This window comes from Diceros bicornis, chromosome 13 (genome assembly GCF_020826845.1).
Source record: "Diceros bicornis minor isolate mBicDic1 chromosome 13, mDicBic1.mat.cur, whole genome shotgun sequence".
Taxonomy (NCBI): Eukaryota; Metazoa; Chordata; class Mammalia; order Perissodactyla; family Rhinocerotidae; genus Diceros; species Diceros bicornis.
The window spans coordinates 9,413,297-9,426,303 of NC_080752.1; the positions used below are offsets into that span (position 1 = coordinate 9,413,297).

At 48.3% G+C, this 13,007-nt stretch overlaps 1 protein-coding gene across 4 annotated transcripts in view; it reads right to left on the bottom strand.

Moving 5' to 3' along the window:
- Positions 1-237: 237 nt before the first annotated feature.
- The window catches only part of MKNK1 (MAPK interacting serine/threonine kinase 1), a 42,656-nt gene continuing 29,886 nt past the window's right edge, over positions 238-13,007 (bottom strand). For 3 of the 4 annotated variants that reach the window (XM_058552326.1, XM_058552324.1, XM_058552323.1), the window contains 6 exons: positions 10,819-10,874; positions 7,114-7,209; positions 5,084-5,278; positions 4,237-4,401; positions 2,949-2,992; positions 238-1,599 (listed from right to left, as the gene is read on the bottom strand). In XM_058552326.1, the coding sequence (XP_058408309.1) occupies positions 1,365-1,599; positions 2,949-2,992; positions 4,237-4,401; positions 5,084-5,278; positions 7,114-7,209; positions 10,819-10,874 (791 nt within the window). In that variant the 3' untranslated portion in view covers positions 238-1,364. The remainder of the gene's footprint in view (positions 1,600-2,948; positions 2,993-4,236; positions 4,402-5,083; positions 5,279-7,113; positions 7,210-10,818; positions 10,875-13,007) is intronic. The other variant, XM_058552325.1, reaches the window with a different exon arrangement.

The window sequence follows — 13,007 nt, forward strand, 5'->3', positions numbered from 1 at the left end:
GTCCTGGCACATAATAGGAGATTGACAATGGTTGATGAATTTCGTTTCCTCACCTGAAAAAGAAAAGCGATGATGTCTCCTTCGCCTTGTTTCATGGATCCAATGAGTTGCTATATTTGAAGGTCCTGACAAGGGGCACTTTCTCCTCCCCACCCTGGCTGGACTCAGCCCCTCTCCAGAAGGCCTGTTGCCTCCTCAGGCTTGCAGGTGAAGAAAGGACCACCAGGAAGGCCACAGTGAAAATTTAAAAGTTTTATTAAAACAAGCACAATGTATAATAGCGTGGTGTTGTAGAAACGTCTGTCTGACATACGCAAATCGATTTTCTTTAGGTAACTCAGCAGCTCAGCGTATCTGACACTGGATGTTCCTCTGTGCTCGCGACAGCAGTACCACATGGCTCAGACCAAGGCGGCCAGGCCGCCTCCAATCCGGCTCCACATCAGGCACAGAGCTCCTTCTAACTGCCCTCACACCAGGCCAGAGGGACCAGCAGACATGGGCTCTAAGTAGCTCATCATCCGAACAGCTTAAAACCAGTTAGAATAAAAGGAAACAGCTGATTAAAACCTTTCAAATGCACGGACATTCAGGAGAGAAGAACGAGCCCTTACAGCTCTGAAAGTCCATGGGCTTCCAGTGGGAGTTTCAAGTCCCATCTTTGCTGGAAGAGCATGGTTAAAAAAACAAACATTTTTTTTTAAAAGAAATAATACTGACTTTAGCAGCAATCTCAAACAAGGAAGAAGATGATAAATGAGGGACACACTTCGGTCATGGCAAAGAAAGATTAAATGCTTCTCTGTGCTACAGACTGGAAGACTGATCTGGCTTCCCGAATGCAGAAGGCTCCCTGCCCTTCCCTGAATTGAGGGGACGGCTTTGCTCAGCCGAGGGGAAGGATGTCCAGAGGACACAGGAAGGTGGAAGGACTGCCAGAGAGGGGTGACAGTGCAGAGAGGGAAGAGCTTCTGTCAACTGACACTTCTCAAGGCTGGCTCCCTGAAGGCTGCAGCCCCAGCCCCACCGCTGCCTGCCCATGAGAGCAGGCTGGATCCTGGATCCGCAGGCGAGTGAGCAGGTGGGCAGGAGACCAGCAAAGAGATGTCCCTGCCGCAGGCGATTATGCAAAGTGACGAGTGATTGCTTTCCTTTTCAAAGACAACCATTTCGGAAAAAGCTTTTTCCTTGAGGACTCTGGGGATGGGGGGTTAGGTGGGAACCCAGGGTCTTCATGGATGAAAAGGCCTGCATGGAGCCGCAGAGCAGGTCCCTCTGCCTGCTCTGCAGACTTTGGCCTCACAGGTTTCCAGGGGGGCAATGCCCGGACAGGCCTAGGGCCTGGAGGGTGTGACTGGAGTGGGTCAGCGTGCTGTGGGTGTCGGGCATGGTCCTGCATCTCCACTGCGGCCTGCCTGAGCCAGGGCCCTCCGGCGAGCCAGGCGCGACTTGGAGGGAGGAGAAAGCCTCACAGAGCAGAGGCCCTCGGCCAGTGCCTCTGACTCCTTTGCCAGTTCATTCTCCTCGTGCTGAGACAGCTGGCGGTTAAGGGCGATGGCTTCGGCTGCGAAGAGGGTCAGGTCCATTGTGCTGCTATTTCTGCAGGGATAGGGGAAAGAACGGAAAAGAGGGAGGCAGGGCTCAGTGGGGTCAGCCGGGCCAGCTCCTCGACACCCCCACCAGTTGCTTGGTTCTATACTCCCACTGGGTGTTTCTGAGCCGGCGTTTTCCCAGCCCAAAGCAGTTCTTGCATGAGTTTGGAATCTGACTTCACTGAGGCTGGAATGGCTTTGAGCCTCAAGTACAGTCCCTGGATGTAAGAATCGGGACAAACGCCCCCTTCTATTCAGAGCTCCCTCCTCTGAGCTGGGCACACAGCTCTACCAGAGGAGCCGCAGCACAGGAAACTCACCCATGTGTATCCCTTTTCCCTGTCAGAGCAGGGGGCTCCAAAAGCAGGAGCCCTGCCTTTATGTCTGTGTCCCCAGAACCCAGCTCAGGGCTAGCACATAAGGGGCACTTTGGGTTTGCTGAATAAATCTTCTAAGGTGGATCTGAAGTTTGGAGCCTCAAGATATCTGGATGCAGCTCTAGAGAATCAGGTAGGAACCCAAGCTGGGCAGCAGCATTCTGGATCAAATGAATGAGACTATAAAGGAGTAAGACTTCCCTGTGCAACTCTGAGAAACTGACTATGAGGTTGGTTCCCACAGTGCTTTGGCCCTGGCCCTTTAGGAACAGGGCGGTGCTCACTAGGAATGGGATCTAGTGTTAAAAGGCACCAGAGTCAAACAGATCAGGTTCAAAATCCAACTTCCAAGGCTACTGTGTGGCCTTGAGTAAGTTAACTTGATCTCTCTATTGCTCAGTTTTCTTATCCATAAAATGGGGTAATAGGAACACTCTCTTTTAAATTTATCGTAAAGATTATGGATATAATATATGTAAAGCCCTTAGCACCAGATCTGGCAGTGGCCATTATGATTACCATTTGTCTAGTAGTACATGTGACAACTGGTTCCACTGCCTTACAGTGCCCTGATTCCTGCCACTATCAGCAACCCACAGCAGCAGAAGGAAACTTGGTGAGAATAACCCATAGAAAAGGTCTCTCTCTGGGCTGTAAATGGTGATTTCTAGTTAGGATTCAAGTGGATATGCAAAACAGGCTTTTCTCCTGCAAACAGCACAAGGAGGGGCCTTCAAGGTGCTGGAGGGCAGGGGAAGCCCTCCAGGTGGAGGAAGAGACAGAGGGAGATGGACCTACTGTAGAGGGCAAGAGAAGAAGAGAAGTGGGGAGAAGGGCCAGGGAGCCCCTTCAGGAGGAGGACACTTGAGCCTAGAGATGGGCTCCCCAACCCCACCTCCACCCCAGTGGGGCTGAGAGCTTGAGGGAAAGTCAAAGCCAAAGAAGGGAGGGCGCTGGGTGTGGTCGAGAGAGCATTTACCTCTGGAGGACTTGCGGCGTGGGGAGTCCCCTTTCTGGAGCTTGCTAGAACGGGAAGGACAGACGTGTGGGTAAGTGCTGCCCCTCCTTCAAGAGCTAGCCCCACCGATGCCAGCACTGAGTGGACAGGTTACCACAGGCTCTGGCCCAGCACAGGGACTTGGCCATGCTTGCCTGCAGGGTCAGACCTTCCAAGGAGAGAGCAAGCGAAGTATGGCCCCTCCCCCGCTGCCTCTGCGTGGAGAGCCTTCTGTCTGAAAAAGTCCTAATCATCCTCCAAGAGCCAGCTCTAGGGTCACTGCCCCTGTGAGACATTCCCCTGCCCTGCCATGTCTCAATCCCATCTCAAGCAGAGGTGGGTGCTTGTCCTTCAGTGTCCTTAGCACTTTTGATACGCATTTGTCACAATCTCCTGTCATTTATTCCCTTGTCTCCGTCTCCCCATTAGAACACGCAGACAGGGACTGGGTCTCACTCATCCCACTACTGCCAGGGTCTGGCACATGGCAGGCACTCAGGAAAGAGCACAACTCTTGTGTGGCTGTGAATTAGCCACTCAGAGACTCTTGGATTGGGTCTCGCCCTGTACCATGGGGGTGGCAATGCTTGCTTCCTTCCACTGTCAGGGTCACTGAGGCTGGCTAGGGCCTGGCAGACCAAGGATAGACAGTAAATCACAGGAGATCTGGCATACCCCTTGGAGGGGCAGAGGTCAGGAATGGTGACTAACTGAGGAGGATGATTAAAAATGTTTCCTAGAGAAGATGTGGATCCTTAGTTTGGGGCAAATACCACCATCTGCCTTCCAGGCAAGCTGCACACAGACGCCCAGGACCACAAGGAGAACCAATGTGCCCCAATGGAGCCACACAGCACGCAGGGCAGCAAGGTCCCACTTATGGGTGCTCTCAGCTAATGAAATTTTTGCATGAGGGGATGGTAGTACAGGTCTGAACGCCAATACTCGGCTGCTTCCTGGGCTGTGTGCCTCTGTGTGCCTCTGCCAATAGTGGGATGCGTGTGCTGAATCCCCCAGAGGCCTCTGTCCCTTCCAGAGAGGCATGCGTCAGGTAGGGGCTTAGTTTGTGGCCAAGGTTAGAGCCAAGTCTGTGATCAGTAAGGGGCTCAGTCTGGGGTTAGGTTAGGAGTCAATTCACTCTACGTGCACAGGGACTGAAGCTCCATACGATCTCCCTCCAGCTGAGGTCAGCCACCTGGGTATGAGAGCTTCCTCACGGCCATGCTGCAGGCCTGAAGAGGAGGAATGCCACCCCTCCCAGTTCACTCACCCCCTGTACCCATGGGTGCTGCAGAACTTGGGCAGCGCTCAGTCTCTGCTTTGCATCTCGAACCAGGAGCTTGGAGATGAGGTCTTTGGCCTCACTGGAGATGTGTGCCCAGTCCTTGTCAGGAAACTCATACTTGCCTTCCTGGATGCTCTCGAACAGCTTGTTCTAGGTAAAGAAGATTCCTTCTGAGGCCACACTGGCCAGGGGATGGGCAGGATGTGCCTGCCATTGATCTGATCGCCCTGGGTCTAATCAACCTCAGCTGAAGCTGTAGCTCATGGCTTGGGTATGCCACAGACCAGGGACCCTTCCCAAACCACCCCCCGTCCCCTAACTCATCCAGCCACACAGAAAACCCTTGGCAGGCTGGGATGGCTATCAAGGAACATCAACTAGAGAACAAAACCCATGTTCCCCGGCCCTTCACACAAGGCCCTTCATGAACAGGCTCCCAGCAACCTCTCAGGTCTCATCTACCCCCACAGTCAGCCTTATACTCCACTCTTCTTCCCTCGACACAAGTAGCTGCTTCAAACCTCCATGTCCTTGCTTGTGCTGTTCCTCCTACTTGTATTTCTTGCCCCTCTTCCCCTGGGGCAAGACTCATCCTTTAAGACTCAGCTCAGGGATGATGTTCTGTAACCATCCTACCCTGAACTCCTCGCTAGGCTGAGTGCCTGATTAGCATTATCTCACCTTGTGGCTGCCCTTGGACAGAAGAGGGAGGGGGCACTATAAACCCCCTTCCAGATCAGGAACAATCCCCAAGCCCAGCCCTGCTTGGCATCCCACAACCACACTGAACCCCCAGCAGGCCCCATGCAGTGGGTCCTGGGGCTGTGCTCACCTGGCACACCCTGCAGACCTCTCCCCGGTCCCAGCCACAGTCGGCCCCACAGTGACCTACAAAGGGGGGGTAGCCACTCAGCATGATGTAGAGGACCACGCCCAGGCTCCACAGGTCACAGCGCTTGTCGTAAAATGTGGCCTCGTCCGTGAAGACCTCCACCACCTCGGGGGCCATGTATTCTGCCGAACCGCACTGTGGGGGCCAGGGTTGGGGAGGGGGAAATGGCAGAGAAGGGAGAAGCTTAGTCACAGGGAGAGGGGATGGCAAAGAGCAAGAGGATGGAGTTGCAGAGCAAGAAGCTGGCAGGAAAGCCAGCTAGAGAGCTCGCCTGATGCCACCAAGGCACTGAGGAAAGCCGGGCCAAGTGAACATTTGTAAACTGAATCCTACCATTCCCCACGACCCACATGACCATTCCAGGTCACCTTCTTATCTTTTCAGGTCCTTCTCCAGTAGGCAGAGACCCTTGGTCAGAAGCTCCAGGACTCTCTCCCTGCCTCAGCGCTCTGTAAACAGTCACTTTATGTACAGGTACTTCCATGTACCAGGAACATGGCTCTGGGAGGGAGATCTGTGGAGATCTAATTCCATAAAGCAAGGATTTCTTTTTTTTTTTTTTTTTTTTTGTGAGGAGATCAGCCCTGTGCTAACATCCGCCAATCCTCCTCTTTTTTTTTTTTTTGCTGAGGAAGACGGCCCTGGGCTAACATCTGTGCCCATCTTCCTCCACTTTATATGGGACGCCGCCACAGCATGGCTTGCCAAGCAGTGCGTCGGTGCACGCCCGGGATCCGAACCAGCGAACCCCGGGCCGCCGCAGCGGAGCGCGCGCACTTAACCGCTTGCGCCACCGGGCCGGCCCCATGGATTTCTTAATCCTTAAAGTGAAGTCCTGCCAAGCTTCCCTGCTAGCTTAGAGCAAGGAAGTATAATAATTTAGAATTAAGAGACCATCAAAGCTAGGAGAGCTCTTAGAACAAACCCAATCTCCTAGCTTCTCCCATTTACAGTTGGGAAAACCAAGGACTAGACTGGGACAAGGATCTGTTCAAGCACATCAGTGGCAAACCCAGGACAAGAATTCAGGATTCCTTCCTGCTGTCCTTGCACAGAAAACTGCTGACAAAAACAAAAATTCTTTTTGCTCTCCTCTTCATTGTTTCAGGCTCCCCAAGAGACAACCTCCCCCCACAACACACAACTAATTTGATGGGAAGATGGTAAGTGGAGAAACAACATTTTCTGTGTTATTGGCAATTAGAGTTAATGACTTTGAGAACAAGGTAGCTCAGTGTAGTAGAAGCTAATACAGAAACATTTCTAATAATGTTGCTCAGAATAAGACATAAGCATATTTAAATGCATGCCTTAAAAGAAGGTTATTAGGAAAATTCACTTATGAAGCATGTAAATCTCAAAAGAATCGTAATAATTATAGTATACTGAGTATGTATAAGAGATGTCTTAGGAAGAAGCAGCTGCCAGCAGCACCATCTGGGCATGAAATGTGGAGTGAGGGAAGCAACAGAATAATTTAGCCAGTAATCCTACGTGCAGAGAGCCCGGGACCTCTTGGTTCCCGCCACAGAGACCACACTCCCCGTCCTCCATCACAAGGTGGATGCGCCATGACCCGGGCAGTGGGAATGGGACTCACAGAGCTCTCCACGTGCTCATACGCAAAAGCGCTGGCCTGGGAGTAGTCTCTACCTTTACCTGGGTCAAAAGTTAGAGTTCAGCCTGTTCTTATAGAAACAGTTTGTCTGGTTATTGGCAGAGGACCCAACCCAAACTAAAAGCTCTAATGTCAGTTTCATTAGCAACTAAGCACTAGGGGTAGAGGGATGGGGGCAGTTATCAACACAAAGCAGTGAGTCAAATGACAACTCAGGGGCAGGAAGTGGTGTTGCTACACTCAGTCGTCCTTCCTTAGCCCTCTGTTCTGGATTCCAGAGCTTTGGGTCAGGTGCACACCAAATGTACAGGAGCTCAGAAGGAGGTGGCACAGGGTGCCCGGCCACACGTACTGGAGTAGTCAGCTCTGGTGTGCTTATAGGAGTGCAGGAGTTGTTCACTTTCACCCCACTGCCCAAGTCAAAGTCACAGATTTTCACTGGAGACACCTGAAAAGAAAAGCAGAAAGCAAAGGTTACAAATCTAAGAAAACAAGGGCGTGAGGAGCCCAACACGACTATGGGTGCACAGCTGTGCGGCCGCCACATTGAAGCCCAGCTTTATCTGTCAGGTCACGTTCACTCTCCTTGGGTTAACTAGAAATCACCTGAGGGTTTATCCTAAGGTGTCTTCTTCCGCATGCTCTCTCCTATTTCCTGACTAAGAGAAAAGGTGTGCATTCCATGGTGTCAGACCGTTGTGAACTTAGTACAAAACAAGTAGCAAACCTACAGAACTCTTGCTGACAAATGATGGTGTAGGTTGCAACACAGAAGTTAGAGAAGTTAGCATGCATTCCTGAAAGACTCTTTGCAGCCCATTCAGTGGAGGGAAAAGGAGTTTTGAGTAAAACCCTTGACCCCCTCAGGTGGCTGAGGGTGACCAACCTGACTTTGCTTGCTTGGGACTTTGTTGGTTTAAGCACTGAAAATCCTGTGTTCTGGGAAACCCCTCAGGCCTGAGCAAACTGGGATGGCTGGTCACTCTAGGTGGCATTGACACAGCAGCCAAGCCCCCCAGAAGTGGATGCTTCACCTGAGACCAGAAACAGCATGGGTCACCTCTGGAGCCAACCAGGAGGGCAGTTTGTATGCACGCATGAGAACGGCCTGCGTGGTGGAAGCAGCACGGTAAGCAAGTCAAAAAGGCTGGTTCTGTTAGTCCCAGCTCAGCCATTTACCTGCTGGGGAAGCCTGGACAAGTCTCTCAACTGCTTTTTCTTTCTTTCCTTCTTTCCTCCCTCCCCTCCTACCTCCCTCCCTTTTTCTCTCTCGGACAGTCTATGTTTCTTCTTTTTTTTCGCTGGGGAAGATTCGCCCTGAGCTAACATCTGTTGCCAATCTTCCTCTCTCTTTTTTTTTTCCGTCCCCAAAGCCCCAGTACATAGTTGTATATTCTAGCTGTAAGTCCTTCTAGTTCTTCTATGTGAGCTGCCGCCACAGCATGGCTACTGACAGACGAGTGGTGGGGTTCTGTGCCGAGGAACGAAACCTGGGCTGCTGAAGCAGAGCGCGCCGAACTTTAACCTCTAGGCCATCAGGGCTGGCTCTCTCTTTCTTCTTTTCTTTTTCACTTAGCCTCTTTTTTTTTATTGTGGTAAAATATACATAACATAAAATATGCCTCTTTTTTTTTTTTGTGAGGAAGACCGGCCCTGAGCTAACATCTATTGCCTATCCTCTTCCTTTTTTTCCCTTTTTCTCCCCAAAGCCCCAGTAGATAGTTGTATGTTGTAGTTGCACATCCTTCTAGTTGCTGTATGTGGGACGCCGCCTCAGCATGGCCGGAGAAGCGGTGCATCAGTGCGCACCCAGGATCCGAACCCGGGCTGCCAGTAGCGGAGCGTGCTCACTTAACCGCTAAGCCACGGGGTTGGCCCCTAAAATATGCCATTTTAACCATTTTTAAGTGTACAATTCAGTGACATTAATTACATTCACACTGTTGTACAACCATTACCAGTATCTGTTTCCAAAACTGTTCCATCATCCCAAACAGAAATTCTGTACTCATTAAGCAATAACTCCCCATTTCCCCCCTCCCAGCCCCAGTAACATCAATCTACTTTCCATCTCTATGAATTTGTCTATTCTAGATATTTCATATAAGTGGAATCACATAATATTTGTCCTTTTGTGTCTGGCTTATTTCACTTAGCATACTGTTTTTAAGGTTCATCCATATTCTAGCATGTATCAGAATTCCATTCTGTTTTATGGCTGAACAATATTCCACTGTGTGTATATACCACGTTTATCCATTCACCTGCTGATGGACACTTGGGTTGTTTCCAGCTTGTGCTTATTGTGAATAATAGTGCAATGAACATTGGCATTCAAGTTCAAGTCTCTGTTTTCAATTCTTTTGGGTATATACATAGGTGTGGAATTGCTGAGTGGTATGGTAATTCTATGTTTAGCTTTTTGAGGAACTGCCAAACTGTCTTCCACAGTGGCTGCACCATTTTTACATTGCCACCAGCAATGTACAAGGGTTCCAATTTCTCCACATCCTCATCAACACTTGTTATTTTCCGTTTTTGTTTTGTTTTTTATAACCATCCCAGTAGATGTGAGGTGGTATCTCATCGTGGTTTTGACTTGCATTTCCCTAATGACTAAGAATGTTGAGCATCTTTTCATGTGCTTATTGGCCATTTGTATACCTCCTTTGGAGAAATGTCTATTCAAGTCCTTTGCCTATTTTTTAACTGAGTTGACATTCTGATGTTGAGTTTTAGAAGTTCTTTATATATTTTGGATATTAAACCCTGATCAAATATATGATTTGTAAATATTTTCTCCCATTCTATGGGTTGTCTTTTCATTTTCTTGGTAATGTCTTTTGACACTCAGCCTCTCTTAATTTTAGTTTTTCAACCATAAAAAAGGGTCAACAAACCTGTGCCATGAAGATCACATGAAACAAAGGACATGAAAGTACACTGTAAACCAGAGACAGTATAACAGAGTAGTTCAGAGCACCCATGGAGTTCTGGGGTCAGACTACCTTAGTTTTAATCTATACTCTACCACATATCAACCAAGTGACTTTGGGCAAGTTTCTTAACCTAAGCTTCAGTTCCTCATCCATAAGATGAAGATCATACTAGTATCTACCTCATGAGATTTTATAAGTACTAAATAAAATAAGAGCCTGGCACAATGTAAGCACTCAAGAAATGTTAACTATAATTATGATAACAATGATAAATTATAAAGTTTTATGCCAGATAGGAAGTCACAAGATCTTATTTGAGCTAATACATTACTATTCCCCAGAAAAGAGTTGTATGGAGCAGGCTGACCATATATTCACTCACAGCCATTCCTTATTTATGAGCTATCCCTTAATTCAGAGCAAGATACATGTGTTCATGCATATGCACACGTATACACACATAGAGCTATCAAAACCACCAGGGCCTAAATCTTTCCTAACAAACACAGAATTTGTCAAATTCATACATGTTTATGGAAATGCAAACACTTCCCTTACTAGAAGATTGAGTTAAGATAAAGTTTAAAATAGGTCACATTTGCTCAACACCAAGTATAAATGTTTTCTTTTTAATGGGCACTTTTGGAAATAAAAATGGAAACAGAAACCCTTTTCAAGAACTTGCTTTCTAATTATTACTTCCTAATTATTACTTCTAGTGGTGGACACCAGCTGGGCATATATGCCATAACAGAAACATCGTTTATAGGCAGAGATTTGCTTCATATAAGATAGAGCTGTTCTTTATGAGTCACATCAACTGCTCTAAAGGTAGGTGCATTGCACTAGAAAACACTCATTTTGTGCAGGTCTCATATTTTACAAACTCTCAGGCTTAAGCCAATCACACTGCTGATAAAGAGCAAAGAAGGGACAAGGATTAAGCTACTTGGATTGTAGAAACACTACACATCAGGTATAACATTCTCACGTGGCCATAGTAATCAGTTCAAGTTGGTACCTGAGATGGAGAGAACTGCTAATGACCTATATTGAAAGCAAGGGTGGCTTCCCTGCATCAGTGTCAACTGTGACATCCCAAGTCAGGCCCTAAGTACCTTTTCTGGAGATTCACACAATATATTTTCTGGCTTCAGATCCCGGTGAGCAATGCCTGAAATGACAAAGAGCAAAGAAATGGTTACCATATGCACATAATTATCAAACATTCCACACCCAATTAATTTCTTCCAAATGCTGTTGTTCGCAGATTAATTCCCAAGTATGGTACATTAAAAAATCAACGAGCTGCAGGAGGCAGAAGTAACCAGAGACACAAACCAAAAACACAGTTGATTCTGCAAGTTCTTTTGAAGCAGAAGCTTTAGAAGTCTGGCAGGGATAAGAAGGGCTCAATGAATCCCAGCCAGCCTACCTCTCAGCACTCGAGTGACAACCAAGAATAAGGAGCCTAATACGAAGCAGAGCAAAGAGCTCTGCAAATGGCCATGCTTGGAACAGCAGTGCAGAAATGATTAGTGCCTTGTTTAAGAGCATCTCAGGGGGCTGAGACTGCTCTACCTCATTTCTTCTTGTGTGGCCGATTAAAAAAAAAAAAAAAAAGATTCCTTTAGTGGGACTCCCTGAATGTTCAGAGGATCAAGTGTTAGTTAACAAATCTCCCCGAGCATGTCCCATTCCCTTCTCATCTGCTCTGCATGTCCAAGGCAGTCTTGCCAGAAGCACAGCAAGGACTGCTTTGGCCTGAGGATGCTGCTCTTAATAGACACCTCCCCTGCATTTTGGCCAGACCTCCTGAAGGAGACTGCAGATAGCAGCTTACCCCATGAGGGGCTGAAAGCTGCTGACCTGGCCAAGAAGGGACCTGGAGGAAAACCACCTTCTAGCCAAAGATAGAGACAAAGCAGCAGCTCACAGGGCCATGGTGTTCTGGTGGCAGACGCAGAAACCTCCCATTCCTCTTTCCTCCTGCAGAATGTGTGGCACAGAGACAGGAGGGCTGGAAGGTGGAACAAAATCCACAGCTACTGCTCGGAAGTATTGGGAAGCGGCAGAGGATTCTTGGGGTAACGGGGAAAGCAGAACCTGCTTTCCTAAAACTCCCTTGATGACCAACTTCTCAGGCAGCCCACTGGAGGCACCACACTAGAGAGTAAAAACCTGAGTTCCAGCAGGCTCAGGAACTTCATCAGCCGCCTAATTAAATGAGAACCCAGAGCAACTCAGTCCAGGCTGCACAAATTGAGTCAGGCTACAGCTCATCCCACTAAAAGTGAAAGATATTTTCTATTACAGCAAGTGTTCCCACAGAAGGATCACGAGCCACACATGGAGCCCTGATCTCCAAATAGGTGCCCATGGCCCAGAGGGGCCTGAGAACTGAGAGCCCTGCTGTAATAATGGGCCTGCCTCTGTGAGCACACCAGCCATAGAGCTGCTCTGGTTCATTTCCCAGAGGTTAAGCAGCAGTGTGTCTGGTATTTAAAAGTATGGAACTTGTTTCGGGGCAGACCCATTCTTGCCCAATTCATCTTCCCAGCGTGAAGTTATTCAGAAAACAGCCAAGTTCAGCTGGAAATCGTTTTTCATCCCCTCCAACTTCTAGTCATGTGGGCAGCTAGCCAGCTAGATGTTAACAAGCACTTCAGAACTCCTAAGACACCACTAGCCACTGTTTCCCTTAGTGCATTCTTGTAAAATAAATAAATAAAAAATAAAACCGCCTTTACCCCCCTCCAAGGTATGGATCTTGTAAAAAGCGTGACCCAGTTTTTGCAATCTACAGAGGCAGCTCAGGGAGTAGTTGTAAATCTTTGTCAAGCAGGTGTTACCCACATGCACCCCAGCTTTCAGAAATAGAGCTACTGCTATTCATCATGCTATGGAAAGTAGAGACACCCCCTTCTAGGAACTTTCATCCCATGTGCAAGTCAGGCCCCCAACACAGGTACTGTCATACTGTCAGTATGGAGATCTCTCTTCAGTCACTGGAGGAAACGATGTGGAATCAATGAACCTGAACTTCTGCACACATGCCACACCAGTCTGCACTGCATTGCTGGCACAAGGTGGGATGGGTGAATGGCATGCCTACAATTGGTCCTGAGCACTCACAACCGATGTGGCTGTGTCCACAAAAGTGAAGGGAACAGAGCTAAGTCACAAATTATTCACTCCACCCCTACCAGGCAGAATGCTTTACTTTAAGGGAATTAATATTAGGATTAAAAATGCTTTCTGCCTGGTGAGGGACAAGGGTGGAGGAAGTAACATTCTTGAAGGACCA